The 15,375-nt window shown below is 37.2% G+C and overlaps 1 protein-coding gene across 5 annotated transcripts in view; it reads right to left on the bottom strand.

Annotated features, from left to right (window-relative positions):
- The window catches only part of Dennd2c (DENN domain containing 2C), a 98,736-nt gene that overhangs the window by 30,956 nt on the left and 52,405 nt on the right, over positions 1-15,375 (bottom strand). For 4 of the 5 annotated variants that reach the window (XM_004641679.2, XM_023701725.1, XM_023701726.1 and 1 more), the window contains 5 exons: positions 10,366-11,376; positions 8,942-9,078; positions 8,135-8,247; positions 5,955-6,125; positions 1,467-1,563 (listed from right to left, as the gene is read on the bottom strand). In XM_004641679.2, the coding sequence (XP_004641736.1) occupies positions 1,467-1,563; positions 5,955-6,125; positions 8,135-8,247; positions 8,942-9,078; positions 10,366-11,189 (1,342 nt within the window). In that variant the 5' untranslated portion in view covers positions 11,190-11,376. The remainder of the gene's footprint in view (positions 1-1,466; positions 1,564-5,954; positions 6,126-8,134; positions 8,248-8,941; positions 9,079-10,365; positions 11,377-15,375) is intronic. The other variant, XM_023701728.1, reaches the window with a different exon arrangement.

Here is a 15,375-nt window from a genome sequence, read left to right as displayed (position 1 = left end):
AAAAAAAAAGAAAAACTGAGTGTCATTGTTGGTGACAGGAAATGACCAGACTTGGTGCAGCCATGACCCTTGAGGAAGGTATGCTTCCTCCGGGGACTCAGCTTCTCCTGTGAATCTTCACTGGTGCCTAACTCCTTGGATAGACAGGAGACAGCACAACTAGACGTTTCTTCCCCACAGGAGAAGAAGGAAGCGTATTTTTAAAAGTGCTCTGAAAAATCTGAAAGCTCACATTAAAAATAGTGACAAGTTGATTTTGTTGTTGTCTGTGGTTCTGTGATTGAACACAGTCATCACAGAGCAGGAACAGAGTCTAAGCAGAAACACAGGATTGTATTTTCAGATAGGAAGTCGTTATAACATAGAACAGATTTTTAGGGGAAATTTAATTGTCTTTATTTAGAACACTGCAAAAGTAGGAAGCACTCTCCTCTAATATGACTTGGCTGCTGATTCTCACTTAGCTAACCTTATAAATAAAAATTTCTATAATCTATATATTTTTTGTGAAAAAGTTTAGACTCACATCACCTGTTTTTGTTCTGTTTTTACAGTGCTGGGGGTGAAATCTAGGGCCTCTTGATCTTAGGCAAGTGCTTTACCACCAACCTACACCCCAAACCATCATAGCTTTTATGAAAATCTAATAACTCATTATAAATACTGAAAGTTTCTTTTTTCTTTTTTTTAAATACTAAAAGTTTCCTAATTAAGGAAATAGGATTTTGGGGACACTGAGAAATGAACTCAGGACCTCTACAATGAGCTGCATCTCCTCAGCCCTTTTTTTAATTTCCTATTTTGAAACAGGTCTCACTAGGTCCCTAAATTGCCGAGATTGGCCTTGAACTTTCTGTGATTCCCACTGCCTCAGCATCCTAAAGTACTGGAATTACAGGCATGGACACTATGCTTGGCAGGATAAGTTTTTTCTAACCATTTACAATACAGAACTTACGACTTACAAGCTTATGACTGCAAGCTGAGTGCTACACACTTCTCATCTATGTATACCTACTATTTTCATTTCTTTACTAAAAGAGTCTATATTGGCGAATGATTATAAATCAAAGTAGGACTACAAAACAAAGATTCAAACTGCCTATGAAAATTAGAGTCAATGGTTTTTTAGTGATTTTTTTTTTCATTTATTTACTCACCTAATACTTACTACTACTTGGGACAGAATTAAATAAAAAGAATTGGAAAAATGACCCCTTGCTCTAAAGAAGTTTATACTAAAGTTGTACAGTCAAGAAAGTAAATTAAAAATAACTCACTTTATAGACATTAAGTTTTATAGTGATTCTCTCCTCAAAGGTTGATATCAAAAGTATCTGGAACAATTATAATTTTTTTTTTTTTTTGGCAGAACCGGGGATGGAACTCAGGCCCTTGAGCTTGCCAGGGAAGGGCTTATTCCACTGAGCCATCTCCCCGGTCCCTGAAACAATTATAATTCTTACCTTTTGAAGGAAGTACTTCCTTTCCAGTGTAAGGGTACAACTTTACCTTCTTCTTTCCTCTCTTGGATTGAAATATATCATCTATTTTCAATACAAGCTGAGAGAAGACCAGGAAAATACAAGTTAAAACCAACATAAGGTCTGTAGCTTGATGATTTAATTGGTGATTCTAACTTAGAGATGTATTTTATAAATAAAATATTCTTTCAATTTTCATTTTAAGTGATATTTAGATGACATATTTTTCAAATATTGAGTCCAGTTCAAGGCCAGCCTAAACTATATAGCAAGATCCTATACGAACAAAATATCACTTCCATATAAGATGAGTAAGGTGACTTCTTTCCAGATGAATCCAGCAAGCCCCTCTGGGAGATTTCTTTCTTTCTTTTTGCGGTACTGGGGATTGAACTCAGGACACTATGCTTGCCAGGTACACATATATTCTACTCCCCAGCCCTCTGGGAGATTTCTTATCATTCCATGTCACAACATGCAGGCAAGGTGGCTACTGCACTCTCTAAAACGACCAAGCCATTATTAAATGCAAGTTTTTGCTTGCCCAGAATAGAAAGAGAAACATTCATTCGCTTGGAAGAAAGCATGAAGCTCAGTTATTTCTTCTAGGAATTCTTCTAGCAAGAATATAATCACACTTGGGAAGTTGTTGTTGGTGTTTTTGCAGTACTGGGGATAGAAGCCAGAGCCTTGCACTAAGTTACACCCTCAACGCTTCAGCCTGCCTATGTATGTATGTATATATGTGTGTATGTATCTAGTTAGCTAGTTAGCTATCTGAGACAGGGTCTCATGTAATTCAGGCTGTTTAGGCTGATCTTGAACTCACTATATAGCCCAGGCTAGCCTTAAACTCAGCAATCCTCTTGCTTCAGCCTTCCCAGTGTGCGAATTACAGGTGTGTGCCTCCAGGCCCAGCTCTTACTTTTTATTTTGAGACAGGGTCACATTAAATTGCTATGTTACCCAGCCTGGTTGCAAACATGTGATCATCCTACCTCAGCCTCCCGAAGTGAAGTTTTGGTCAAACAATGTAATTTACTACTGAGAGTATAAACATTACAATTTGTTTTAGAAATATTTCATAAAAATAGGAGATTATCAAATATGCTCAAGTACAAAATTGCTTTTCTATCCCTTTTCCACTCATTTTTAAATTAATTAATTTTTTGCGAGGGCAGTACTGGAGATTGAACCCAGGGTCTGTACTGAGCTACGGTCTCAGCCAATTTTTATTTAAGACGAGATCTTGCTAAGTTACTAGGTTGGCCAGTCTGGGCTCAAATTTGTGATTCTTCTGCCTCACCCTCGCACAGTCCTGGAATTACAGGCATATACTACCATGTCAATCTAACACCATTTATTTTTCAATTTTATATATATATATATATATCTGCTTCTCCCTAATAAGCACTAGTCAATTCTTCCTTGACTGTGAAGAAAGCTATGCATGTGTCTGAAAAAGAGACAGAAACAGCTAGAGACACAAAGTATTCTGGGCAAGCAAAAACTTGCATTTAATAATGGCTTGGTCGTTTTAGAGAGTGCAGTAGCCACCTTGCCTGCATGTTGTGACATGGAATGATAAGAAATAAAGACACACATTCTTTATGTAACAAAGAATTATAGTAGAGGAGCCGGGGAGATAGCTCAGTGGAATACGTGTTTGCCTGGCAAGCACAAGGTCCTGAGTTCAATTCCTACTACTGCAAAAATTAAATGAATGAATGAATGAATGAATGAATAAAATGGTTTTTCCATGAGTGCTTTTACCTTAAGATTCCATACTTTTTATGTTAATCTTAAGTGAGCACAATGCCTAGAATTACAACTGTAAGGATCATTATATTAGATGACAATCAACAAACTTGCTTGAGGAAAATAGTTTCGCTTTCATCCTTGTTTCTCCAGCAGTCTTTTTTTTCCCCCCATCCTCTCTAGCAGTCTTGGCAATCAACAGGCTGTAAATCAGTCCAGTGCAAGAGAAAAACATCAGAAACATGCATTTAAGATGTAGATTATGTCTACATTTCTGGATGAGTTTATTCTTTTACTTTTTTATAGCTGAATTTGGGTGAAAAGTTATCAATGATTTCTTCTTCTCTTCTCTTCTCTTCTTCCTCTTCCCCTTTCTTTTCTCCTCCTTCTCCCTCCTTTTCTTTTCTGAGATAGGCTCTTTCTATACAGTTTAGGCTGGTTCTGAACTCACTGTGTACCCCAGGCTGGCCCCAAACTCCCAATCCCTACTGCTGTGATTACCTGCATGCACCACTACAGCAAACACAAAAATAGCATAATTTATTAATGTACATTGAAAAGAATATTCAAAAGTATATTTAAATACTACAAGGAAAGGAAACTACTGTTCTCAAATAGAAGGTAAAGTGATAAATTTAAATCCTGATTATTATGAGGTTGGAAGAGGAGCCTATCTTCACCTGTTAGTTGCAGGAAACACAGTACAATCCTCTAAGAAATGACAGAAATCATACAACTGCATGCACTTGACACAACAATATAAAAAAAAAGCAGGGCTTAGGCTGTAGCAAACAATCCCACATAGGCCTTCAAAGTAGAAAAAGAAAGGGTAGGAAGGAGGCATATGGATTAGATCAGTGATTTTCAAACTGTGAAAACAATTTTCTTTACTTTTATCAGAGCGATGAAAATAATTTCATTTTTCTTTGCTTCTCATCAGAGGGAATACAAATAAAAACTGTTTTTCCTACAGAATATTTTCTTGAAAATACTTCAAAGCCAGACTGCATATGTGACATCATGAAAGGACAATCTGAGAAGGGTCAAACGTAGAAATACTAATCACCTGTCCCTAGCCAACAATCAATATTCATCACCGTTTTCTTTCATTCTGTTTCTCAAAAAAAAAAAAAACCTTTTGGAAAGTTCTAAAACAGGAAGAACTGGAGCATACTACCTATCATCAGAAAGAGGTTAAATTTTTTTTAAAAAATATATTTAGTACAAGGTCTACAGGATCTCACTACATAGATTGGACTCACAGTGATCTTCCTGTTTTCAGCCTCCCACGTGCTAGGATTACAGGCGTGCGCCACCACGCCCGTCTCAATCACAGCCTCAGCATGCCCTGGGGATGGAGCCAGCAGAGCAGGCTGGAAATTGAACCCTGGCCGCTGCACTCTGCCTAAGAGGTTAAATTTTGAGCCCTTGAGATTCGCAGTACATAAAATACTAACAAATGAAATTTAAAACACTGGAAAATCTCCTTGGGCCTCATTTAACCCTACAACGCAAAGGAGTAAATGTACTAATGCCATCCTAATATTTTAAGAATCTTAATGCAGGCTAGGGAGATAGCTCAGTAGAATAAGCACTTGCCTGGCAAGCACAAGGTCTTGAGTTCAAGCCCCGGTGCTGCCAAAAAAAAAAGAACCTTAATGCAGTCCCTTAGGTATTAGTATTCTTCCCCTAAAGAACACATGATCTGCTATTTCCGGACCACGTGGGAAGCTGCTTTGTTGTGTGAGCGTGATCTACCCCAGGAGAATGCTACTGCTGGATGGCTGGCAGTTTTTCAAACCTGTGAGTTTTAAAAAGGGAGGGCAGGAAACAGAAAGAAATGAACTGCGGAGCAGAGTATTTCCCAGGGAACCAAAAAGTGGAAACTAAGCCAAGAAAAAGCTGTGACTTTAGTTTCATGTTAAAATCAGGCATAAAAATTGTGTGCTAAATGAATACACATAACTAATTCAAATGAGAGTAAGAAAGATATCTAAATAATTTGACTTCTTTTGGCTATATATTATCTGCATAGTATTTTGTTAATCTTGAAAACACTCTGAATTAAAGAGCAATATTTACACATAATTTCTTAGGAGTCTTTCCTAAAAGACAATATATCTGTCTACATAGAATCTCAATTTTTTTTCTGGGTTGCAGTTGTCGGAGTTGGCATCATACACAGCCTTAACTGCCTTTTTCCCTTGAGAAAGAAGTTATTTGGTATCACTGCTGGTAAGTTTTAGTTCCAAGTAACAGTTCAACTTCTCTTTTTTTCTCCTCTGAATGAAAATTTTGCCCCCAATATTCTGTATATACTGTATTTACCTTGTCACTACTGAAAATCTGTAAATTCAAACAAAAAACTGAAGCCACTTTGATGGATGAGTGGGAACAATACCAAAACTAGCTTGACAGAATGCCCCTTTAACGAGTATCTGTTACTTCGTTAAAACAGACAGCTAACGTAATGGAAGTGAAGCCCTCCATATGATATCAATTTTCCAAATTAATAAAGAAACCATGGCAAAAGCCATTCGTGCAGTTTTTCTTGCATAACCAAAAGTTTAAAACTTAAGGCTGCTTTCCATATCTTTCCATTCCGATAGGTCAGTTAAAAACCTATTATTCATTTCAGTTTAATGTTTGTTTATTCTCATTTGCAGAAATATTGAAATAAGAAAAGAAGAATGGCAATACTGAACTCCTCACCCTTGGAAGATTTCTCCTTTTTCGGTTCGCAACGTCTCCAGCTCTGAAAAGTTTCCACTCGGTTAAAGTGACAGGCAAAGTGGCATCCTTCGTAAACTTGGATCGTACAAAAGCTTGGGAGTTCTTCAGTTCCACAGTCTTTCGGTGAAGGAACTGTGGTTTGGGAGGAAGCTGGCATAGGAGAAGACACACTGGTAAGTTCATCTGGTTAACACCCGCGTCTTCATGCAAAGCCAAAGCTATCCCAGGAAAATGTTTATTTTTCCTTTAAAATAATCTCAAATGAGGATACCATACTCTTTCTTTTTTTTTTTTCAAAGTTTTATTGATAAACAGATAGCAATGAGACAGTTTCAAATCAAATCGAAAGTACAGTTTCAACAAATAATACACTGCATACATTCTTCTTAGTGGTTAATTGCTGTACAAGATGCAGACTTGTGATCCTACTTACAAACACCATTAGAAAAAATCATTCTATTCATTAAGAGAATGCAACTATATATCTATCCCAACCACTTTGAATACACAGATACAAAATGGGCATTCATCAGTATACCCCATTTTTTCTAAGTTCCGTTATTGAATATTATAGGTGTGTAAACTCAGCAAAATATTCTAAAAGAGTCCAGTAGCCCACAATAGCATTGGGTCTTCTGTTTAACTGGCAATGTCAGAAATTATTGACCTGAGTCCCCCACAGCTCAACATAACAGCATGGCTTTATTTCCTATATTTCGTCTTCATACTTTTCTACTGAATGGTTAAGACCAAGGTAAAGCAGGACCTATGCAACAAGAGTTATAGCTTTGGGTCTGAGAAGGTCAGTGAAATCCCCTCAGGATTTATCCTGAGATCCTGTACCTCAGATTGTAGAACCTTTGTCAGTGCAGCCATGTGGATGAGTCACAGCCATTGCTTGGCCAATGTGCTCTCTGTGAAAGCCTGAGAGAGTGTCTTCTCCCCATGTGACTCTCCTTAGGCACACTCTACGTCATCGATCACTTTCCTCTTTGGCCCCATAATCTTCTTGATCAGAAAATTTGGGACACTACCGAGGTACATGATGTTACAGTACAAGTTCTCATATGTCCTGAGTCTTAATTGACCTTAGAAGGCTAGGGCCAAAATGTTGGCTTTCCTTGTAGCCCTCCTTTTTCTCTAATTTTGGTCTGCAAACTTAGGTTGTTAACCATCCAGAAGACAAGCTTATTGTTATTATCAAACGATTTAGGCTATCAAGCTTAACCTCACTATCTCACTGCATTTCAAACATCTTAGGCATAATAAGGAACAGGTATTTTTCATCAAGTATTGATATGTTGAACTTTAAGTCCCTACATAATATGATAAAAAAGCATTTAAAAATTAGATATTTTAAAAATAGGATAAAGAATTCTATACTTCTCATGTTTGCACATAAGCCCAAAAATCTCACCCTATACAACCTTGAAGCAGGACAGTCCCACAATATTCCTTTTCCTGTCTCTTGCTTTCATTCACCACCCCCTTCTTCTTGAACATTCACCTACCCGAGAGACATCATAGCAGGAACTGGCATGTCACCATACTCTTTCTTAGCACTGATAAAGAAGCTTCTCAGCTTTAGAATTCAGTGTTCTACAATGTAATCAAATTCCTAGAGAACAATTCAGCATAGTCTCAAAGTGGTCTAAAGTGCCTGCTCAGGCAAGCTTGGGCAAGTGTGCAGGAATCTCCGGCACCACATGCTGTGCTGGCCCTTCCCCCAGGGTGGGCTGAGCAGACCACAAAATAAATAAATAAATAAATAAATAAATATTGTTTAAAAAAATAATCTCATAACTCAAGTCATAGGGTTCAGAAGTCTCAGAGACCAGATGGGTAGTTTAGGTCACAGGCTCATGGGAGACTAAGAAGGAGCAGTAGGAACCATGGTAAACTGAAAACTGCCCATCTAAAGGCACTTACATTCAAAATTTTTTTTTATTTATTTATTTTACATTCAAATTTTTTGAGGTGTTCAAATGATAACAAAACAACAAAGCAAAGAAAAAAAAAACATTTATTTCCTCCAAAACCACCAACAATAAAACTTACATAATAGTGCCTCTTAGTTTTGGCCCCAGTTAAAACATCTTAACTTTTCTGTATACCACATAAACAAGACTCATGTTTCTCATTTAATCCTCTAACTGTACCTTGGGTGTCTTGAAAGTACTTTTAGTGGGTGGTAGCTTCCATGCTGAAGGGGATCTCCACAGGGGCAAAGGCTGCACTGGAATATCTTCATATGGATTTTCTTTGGTGGGATCTTGAAAAACAACAATAATTGCTCAGAGGAACATAATTAAATGGAAATAAAGAGACTGAACATAGCAAAAGAAATTTTAAAAACTGACTATATTGTTTTCTTCTTCTTCTCTGCTGTAGGAATATGGTTCTTTTTTTAAAAAATGTATTTAGTACAGGGTCTAATTACACTGATCGGACTCGTAGTGATCCTCCTGTTTTCAGCCTCCCAAGTGCTGGGATTACAGATGTGTACCACTATGTCCACTCTCCATGGCCATCTCAGGGTGCCCCACTGTGCTATCTGGCCACTAGGAACATGGTTCTTAAGATCAATGGAACTTTGGGGCCAGGGAGACAGCTTAGTAGAACAAGTGCTTGTTTGGAAAGTGAAAGGTCCTGAGTTCAATCTTTTGTACTAAAAAAAAAAAAACAGATCAATGGAATTTTAAGTCTATAAATTATTCAGGTGTCAAACCAAGCTAAAACATTTTCAAAATACTATACTGTAAGCATTCACTTTTGAAATGAGTAATACACTGCACTGGTTGTAAAATTCATTAGAGTGAAAAAATTTACACATAAAAGGTACCCATAATGCAAAGAAAAATGTAGACCAAGATGTGTTTGATTATAAAAGACAATACTATCCTATAATTAAAGGCATCATTAAATACATACTCATTAAATTTAATTGCAAAGTTGTGTACACCTACATATGATATCCTCATAGATATTATCCTCAGACTGCGTGTAATAAAGTGCTGAACCAGAATTTCTCCCAAGCACTTCATGAATCTTCTGTGAATTCCGATTTCGAAAGTGCTGAATATCCTCAAATTCAAAGGATTTCCTTAGGAAAGGAGATATATTTTAATGTTATATCTTTCAAAACTGTAATCTTTAAATAGAAACTGATAAGTAAAGGATTTGAGTGAGGAATCATAAAGGTGTTTTTATCAAAGATGTAAAAATAAACTACACTGGTGCCCTCTATGCACATCACAAAACTAAAGGATTTTAAGCAACCATATTCATGTTTTCAAAATTAAGTTTATTAGTATATTTTAGATATACACAATGATCATAGTCATCATAGGAAATTTGTACCTATAGATGATGTATTTTGGTTTATTTTTTCAGTCATGCTCTTCCCTAGGCTTATTTATTCCTTCATTAAAAGTAGGCAAATCCTTTGTGTTGTTTTGCTTGCTTCCTTTCCTTTCTCTCTCTCTCTCTCTCTCTCTCTCTCTCTCTCTCTCTCTCTCTCTCTCTTTTTTTGGGTGTAGCCCACTAGCCTCAAACTCGTGGAGACCCTCCTGCCTCATCCTCCTAAATATTGGGCTCACAGTACTGGGCATGTACCACCTTGCCTGGCTCTCCTCTTTCTGATTTGTTTCTGTTGTTGCTTTTAGATAAACAGGCTCTTGTACCTCAAACTCGCAATCCTTCTACCTTAGCATCCTGAGTGCTGGGAGTACAGGCACTGTGCCACCATATCTGACCCTATGAATTCTTTTTTTTGTTTGTTTGTTTTCTTTTCTTTTTCTTTTTCTTTTTTTTTTTTTTCAGAACTGGGTATTGAACTCAGGCCCTTGAGCTTGCCAGGAAAGCGCTTATTCTACTGAGCTATCTCCCCGGCCCTGGGAATTCTTTTTTTTTTTTTTTTTTTAAATTCAGATCTTTAGTAGCAGTCTTTAGACACACTAGACCCTGGGAATTCTTAAGGATACAAATAAGAAGCCAGTGTAGTGGCACACACCTGTAATCCCACCACACAGGAGACTGAGGCAGGAGAATACAGCAAGTTATAGGCCAGCCTCCTCTACACAGTGAATTCAAGGCCAGCCTGAAATACATAGAGATGCTGTCTACAAAAACAAAACACCAAAACCTAAATAAACAAACCAAAGATATAGACTGGAAGGTTTTCTGATATTCTATGCTAGAAAATTGTTTTAGAAATCACCTATACTTCTACTAATTACTCTTTTTATGTTCCTTCTATGTTAGTCAACATCAACATGTTCAAATTAAGGCTGTAAGCTAAGCTAGGAAATTAAAATTCATTTGAAAAGAAAAGGAACTAATCCTAAACAAAAAATATTTGCAAATCATTTTGTATAAGATAAAAACATACCTTTTTGATCTCCCTCTGATTTTTCCACCATATTTCTTTGGTTCAGGTTCGTGAGAAGAGGCCAAAGTAGATCCTGCACAAGACCTATTTTCACAGTGTTTTCTGTCACAGTCCCTTTCTTCATATGGCCTAACACCAGACTCTGACAAGTACCTGAATGTCCTGCGTGGCTTTGGCAAAGGGTTTATAGAAGGTCCACATTCTTGCCCCTCAGGTTCAGAGTAAATATTATCTAGGCTCTTGGTCATTCCATATGAACTATTTATAATGCTACAATTCAATTTGTTTTCTGAAGGGCCACAAGGTTCTAAAGCCAAATTTATGACTTTATCAGGAGGAAGGGCTTCTATTTTCTTCCACAATATTTGTGAGGTATAGAAGTTTCCTGGAGGTAATGAAGTCTCTGGACCTAACACAACTTCTTTCCAGCTTTCAATTTGTTTGACCCTGGAACACACCCAAGTGGATTCCGATTCACTTTTAAAGGCGTGTGTATCATCATAGTCATGCTTCTCACCTTCATCCTCACTTGGATCATGGACTTCGGCATCTTCATTCATATCTAAACCCACATTAGGAGAGCTGGTTATACCCAACTTTTTGTTCTTTCTCTCCGCAGCAGGACATTTCACTGGAAGAATCTCTTGGTGACAGCTGTATCTCACTCCAAAGTCCTTTGGATGCCACTTGGATGGATTACATGTCCCATTAGTCCTTCCTTCCCACTGGGAAATTTTTTGTTTGATATTTTTGCAGTGGCTTCTCGACAGCGTCTGAACAGCAAAACGAGAAAAACCAACATCCATGTTCCCTGTTGGGTGCATGGCAAGTGATGAATCTTATAACGGTTCCATCAAAAGTGACAGGGAAATATTATACAGTTTATCCTGTTTGAAGTGAAATGACTCCAGTACCTTTCTTTCATGTTTAACTTGCAAATGTCTTCTTAAAAAGAGTAATTTTGATCATTGCCCCTCATTGAAAATAGCTGCAACTTTGTCTTGAATAATCCTATTAAAATGAGACAAGAAAGTTAAAACAGGATATAATTCCTCAATTTAAACCACACTAAAACATTGCCTGCTTATTCCCCAAACAATTAATTTACATCACAGGAATAAAAAAATGTGTCTATAATTCAACTCCATAAAGCTAATCCTAAAATAGTGGTATAACAATACTGAGAAAATATGACAATGTAACATTTTTCAAATTGTCAGGTTTAATACTCTGACATATTTAATTCCTTACGGTTAAATATAGAGGGCTTATAAGAATTACCTATAGCAGTGGAAAACATTATTTTGTAATAAGCCAATTTTGTTTGTCTGTTTTTGAGATTGTGTCTTGCTATGAATTCACTGTGTGGCCCAGGCTGGCTTTCAACTCTCCGTGATCCTACTGCCCCAATCTCCTGAGTGCTGAGATTACCGAGGAGTACCACCACGCTCAGTCTGTAGTAACCAGTTCTTTATGAAACTTTCTCTTAATCAAAGAAGGGCCAATTGAGTATTAGAAAAAGCATACATGCTGGGGATGTAGATCAGTGGCACAGCGCTTGCTTGGCAAGCACAAGTCCTGAATTTGAGTCCCCGTTTAAAAAAAAAAAAAAAGCAGGGGCTGGTGAGATGGCTCAGTGGTCTAAAGCACCTACTTAGAACAAGCTTAGCAAAGCACAGGGACCGCGGTTCAATCCCCCAGCACCACATGCCAGCCAGCCCCGCCCCCTGGTGGGCTGAGCTGGCCACACACACACACACACACACACACACAAATAAATAAAATTTAAAAAAAAAAAGCATACATATATAGAAATACACTGACTAACTAAACACTTCATGTATACATCCACAGCAAGTCAGTTAGTTTGCACATATACCAACAGGGGTCCTTATGTTGATAGATATTAGTCTATCACATACCCTATTTCAACTCTACTATTAGCTCAATTGCACAGACAACCTGTTAAAGAGAATCGAAGGTGCTCAATAACTGTTGTTCTTCAAAATAAAATACCTGTTTTTATCAGTGACTGAAATTCCTACATTTCTGATACCACATCTTTGACCCAAATATACAAAAATACTTACAGTCACTGTCACATTCCTTCCTGTCACATAGAGGTGTCCATAAACTATTTCCTCGAATATGAAATTTAGCCAAAAAGCTTTTCCTACCAGCTGAGCAGACTTACTCTCCAGTTCTATTGTACACTGGTTATAAACAGCAACTGGCTCACAACTTCCGGAGGTAGGGGCATCCTTCCTTGAGCTTTGTCTGCGGGGCCTTGATTAGCCTTCAGGAAAGCATCTTCTTGCAGCTCTGTCAGCACAGCTGACCAGAACTGATATACACACACACACACACACACACACACACACCCAACTTATTCTTGGCAGAACAAATTCTCTTCAGGACTTCTGTCAACTTTCACTTAAATCATTCCCACAGCGTTGGATAAAAAACAGCTTTGCCAGCAAATACATTCTGGTGGTAGTGTGATAGGAAGGAAAGTATCCTTAAAAACCTTCAGAAAGCTATTACATTGACATAGGTAGGAACGCCTAACATTCCAAACTCCCACACCACTCTTGATGAACGACTTCATATACAATATCCAAATTCAAACAGCTATTGTTGATTATAAGATCTTTTCCTGCTTCCAATGTTGATAGGGAATTCTAAGGGATTTTAGGGTGATTTTTAGAGTCAGGACTTCTTCACTACAGACAAGAAGAGTTGTTTTCTTAGGCTCCTGGGAGGCTCCTATATGTTTCCATCTCTGTTTATCCTTTTCCTTGTTTGGTACGGTTTTAAGTGTGAATGGGTCAAATTGATATTTTTTAAAAGAAAGGAAGGAAGGAAGGAAGGAAGGAAGGAAGGAAGGAAGGAAGGAAGGAAGGAAGGGAGGGAGGGAGGGAAAAGAAAAGAAAAGAAAAGAAAAGAAAAGAAAAGAAAAGAAAAGAAAAGAAAAGAAAAGAGAAAGAAAGTAAGTGCGTGCTAGGATTACAACAATTTTTTTAAACTTGAAAACTTTTAGCAAAAAAATACCTACATCTATGGAATTCACACACAAACAGAAATAACACAGGCAGTGTGTCTGTTTTAATAGAGTAGTATAGCAACATTAATTTGGGACATGGGAATAATTTTGATATCAGGGCATATAAACATGGCTCTGTCAGATCCATGTTTATTCTTTAGAATATTTTTATTGAGGAATTATTAACTTTAATTTTATGAAATTCGTTATATTAAACAATGAGTACTTAACAGGAAAAATAGCACAAAAAAGTATTGAGTTTTTAATATTTATTGTTCATTTAAAAAGCATCAAAATTTTCAACACTGGCTGATTTTTGGTGTACTAAGTCTAAAAAAGAACACAAATAAATTCTTATATGAATTACAATGAAAATAACAATAGCACTTTACCAAAAAAAAAAATCTTTATTTCAATTGTAACACCTAAGGCAGTTTGCACACGACATTGGCATGCTCCACACACTTGCTGTTGGGAGGTTTTTATTATATCATATAGTGTGTAACTAACAGGAACATAAAATATCAATAAAATAAAGTCTTAAATTTTCATTATGCACTATACATGTAGAATAAACATTAACATTTTTACATTAGCTGCGTACTTGCTTACAAAACCTAAAAGACATCAGAAATTAATTCCTATATGAACTGCAATGAAAATGCCAATAGAACTCTACTGCAAAAATAAGCCTTGCGGGGCTAGGGAGATGGCTTAGTGGGATTAGTGCTTCCCTGGCAAGCGCAAGGGCCTGTGTTCAATCCTCGGTTCCGCCAGGAGAAAAAAAAGGGCCTTGTTTTAACCGCCCTACCCATGGCAGTCTTCACATGTGACAACTGCATGTTCCATGTATGCCTCTCACACTGATAGCACAAGCTTTCCAGTGTGATATTCTTTTTTTTTTCCCCTTTTGAATTGCTCCTGCGGTTCAGGCTAGGCTTGAGCTTACTTTGTAGCCCAGAACTCAAGGCATTATTCCTGCCTCAGCCTCCTAAATGCTGGGATTACAAGCCTGCACCACCACACCCAGCCTATATAGCATTCTTGTCATTTCTCTCATCCTGTTTTGTTAGGCATTTTCTATTATATTATAGAACACGTGCTTAGCAGGGAAATATGATATCAATAAAATAAAATATCAAATATGTAGTGAGTGCTTAGAACACCAACATTTTCATATCAGCTGTGTACTTGCTTACAACCTAAAATGTAACATCAAAAATAAAAGAAAACCTATGTGAACTACAATGTAAACACAAAAATCTAGTACAGAAATAAGCTTTGCTTCAAATGCCATATCCAAGGCAATCTTCACACATGACAACTGCATGCTCCATATACAAGTATTGTTTACATTGCTATCATTGTGTTTTGTCTTCCTGTCCTTTCCTGGAAGGCACAGTTACCAAATTTTGTTCTCCTGTTATCATAGTGGGTCTTTGTGATGCTGTGGCTGCCTGTTCGCCTGCCAGCTCACCAGTGTGCACCACAATATTTTGCCTAGTTCCCTGGGCAGACATATTTTGTTTTTCCCCTACTGTAAATGATCTTAAGTTTCAATCATAATCCTCTAAGAAAACTTCTCTGTGATATTTTGCACTTTTTATTTTCTTTGTAAACTATCAAACTATTTATGCCACACATATTTAGTATCAAATAAGACACAACCACTAACCAATGCTTTGTTGTTTCAAGTGACATCACAGTTGCTACATAATTCATTAACAACATGTACTCCACCTTTGGCTTTATTGTAGAAAGTTTCTATCTCAGGTTTATGTTTTGTGGAGATTTCCCTATCAATATTACCATCATTAGTTGGGTGTGGTGGCATAAGCCTATAATCCCAGCACTCAGGAGGGAAAGGCAGGAAGATCACTGGGAGTTTGAAGCCAGTCTAGGCTACATATTGAGTTCAAGGCCAGCCTAATCAACATAGCAAGCCTTTATCTAAAAAAAAAAAAAAA

The sequence above is a fragment of the Octodon degus genome, unplaced genomic scaffold (assembly GCF_000260255.1).
Source record: "Octodon degus isolate 3935 unplaced genomic scaffold, OctDeg1.0 scaffold00140, whole genome shotgun sequence".
Taxonomy (NCBI): Eukaryota; Metazoa; Chordata; class Mammalia; order Rodentia; family Octodontidae; genus Octodon; species Octodon degus.
This window is presented reverse-complemented; position numbering and strand designations above follow the sequence as displayed.